The 1,361-nt window shown below is 68.5% G+C and overlaps 1 protein-coding gene across 1 annotated transcript; it reads right to left on the bottom strand.

Moving 5' to 3' along the window:
* Positions 1-200: 200 nt before the first annotated feature.
* HIC1 (hypermethylated in cancer 1) lies at positions 201-1,346 on the bottom strand (the record flags this gene model as incomplete). Its single annotated transcript, XM_009995128.1, is given in 3 exon segments — positions 201-732; positions 734-1,088; positions 1,091-1,346. Coding segments are annotated over 3 exon segments (1,143 nt in total), but the record flags the coding sequence as incomplete, so codon positions are not given.
* Positions 1,347-1,361: the final 15 nt, after the last annotated feature.

A 1,361-nucleotide genomic window follows, 5' to 3' on the forward strand; every position in this document is an offset into this window, starting at 1 on the left:
GCTTCTCCTTCTCGGGGGCTCTCATGGCGGGGTGCGCCATCCAGCCGTCCCTGGGCAGCTCTCATGGGACCTTCCGCGAGTTCTCCAGGGCCGTCAGCAGCACTGGGGGACGAGCACCCACCGCCTCTCACCACCCCCAGCTCCACACGGGGCAGCAAGGGGAGCCCATGGTCCCCCCTCGCCCCCCGGCTGGGCCAGCGCTAGGGAGGCGAGTATCTCTCTATGGTCCGGGCAGCCTCGGCGTGGAGGTGCGGAGCCTGCGCCAGCACCTCGGCCGCCTTGTCCTGGCTCAGCCCCAGGTGCTCAGCCGTGAACTTGGCCAGAGGGTAGAGGCTCTCCATGGCCTTGGGGTCGCTGAGGAAGTGCGAGGTGTGGGAGAGCAGTTCGGCCGCCTTCTCCTGCTTGAGCCCCAGCTGGTCGGCGGTGAGGCGGGCCATGGCGTAGACGCTGTCGGGAAAGTCCAGCTTGGCTTTGCCATCCGGGCCGGCCGCGTGCATCTTCATGTGGCTGATGAGGTTGCGCTGCTGGGCGAACTTCCCGACGCCCACCTGGCACTCGTAGGGCTTCTCGCCCGAGTGGATGCGCATGTGCTCGGTCAGGCGGTACTGGCGGGTGAAGCGCATCCCGCACGCGTCGCAGGCGAAGGGCTTGAGGCCCAGGTGGCTGCGCATGTGGCGGGTCATGGTGCCGCGCTGCGTGAACTTCTTGCCGCAGATGGTGCAGGGGTACGTCCAGCCGGTTCGTCTTCTCGTGCTGCCGCAGCGTGGCTGGGTCCTTGTAGGATTTGTCACAGGAGGAGCAGCGGTACGGCCGCAGGATGTCACCAAGCCCCGCGCCACCCTTGTCCAGGAAGGGCACAGCCTGCTCGGCCGCTGCCTTGTGGTAGAGCTCCTCTTCATTGTGGGCCTCCACATGGGCGTTGAGCTGCTCGGAGCTGGGGAAGCCCTTCCCACAGGGGATGCAGACGTACAGGTTGTCGCCCAGGCTCTCCGGCTCGTAGCCCAGGTGGTTGCAGTAGCGGTCCAGCGCGTCGCCGGGTGAGGGGCCCTCGCTGCTGCCCGTCTCCTCGCTCGTGCTGTTATCAGGAAACTCCCCCCGCTGGGGTAGCGGGGCTGCGGCGCCGCGGGGGGTGACTCAGCCTTTTCCTCCCGCTCCAACTCCTTCTCAGCCTCCCCCTCATCCAGGTAGGGGCCCAGGGGCTCGTGCTTCATCCAGCGGTACATCAGCTCACGCCCGTCAGCGCGGGACAGGGGGGGCTCAACGCAGGGCGGTGTGCTGCGGAAGGGGTCGGGGGCGTGGGGGTGACCCCCCGGCTCGCCCCCCGGAGGGGAGTCCTTGTAGGCAGCGGGAGGGGCGGGCAA

Source organism: Chaetura pelagica, unplaced genomic scaffold (genome assembly GCF_000747805.2).
Source record: "Chaetura pelagica isolate M959 unplaced genomic scaffold, ChaPel_1.0 scaffold713, whole genome shotgun sequence".
NCBI classification, from domain to species: Eukaryota; Metazoa; Chordata; class Aves; order Apodiformes; family Apodidae; genus Chaetura; species Chaetura pelagica.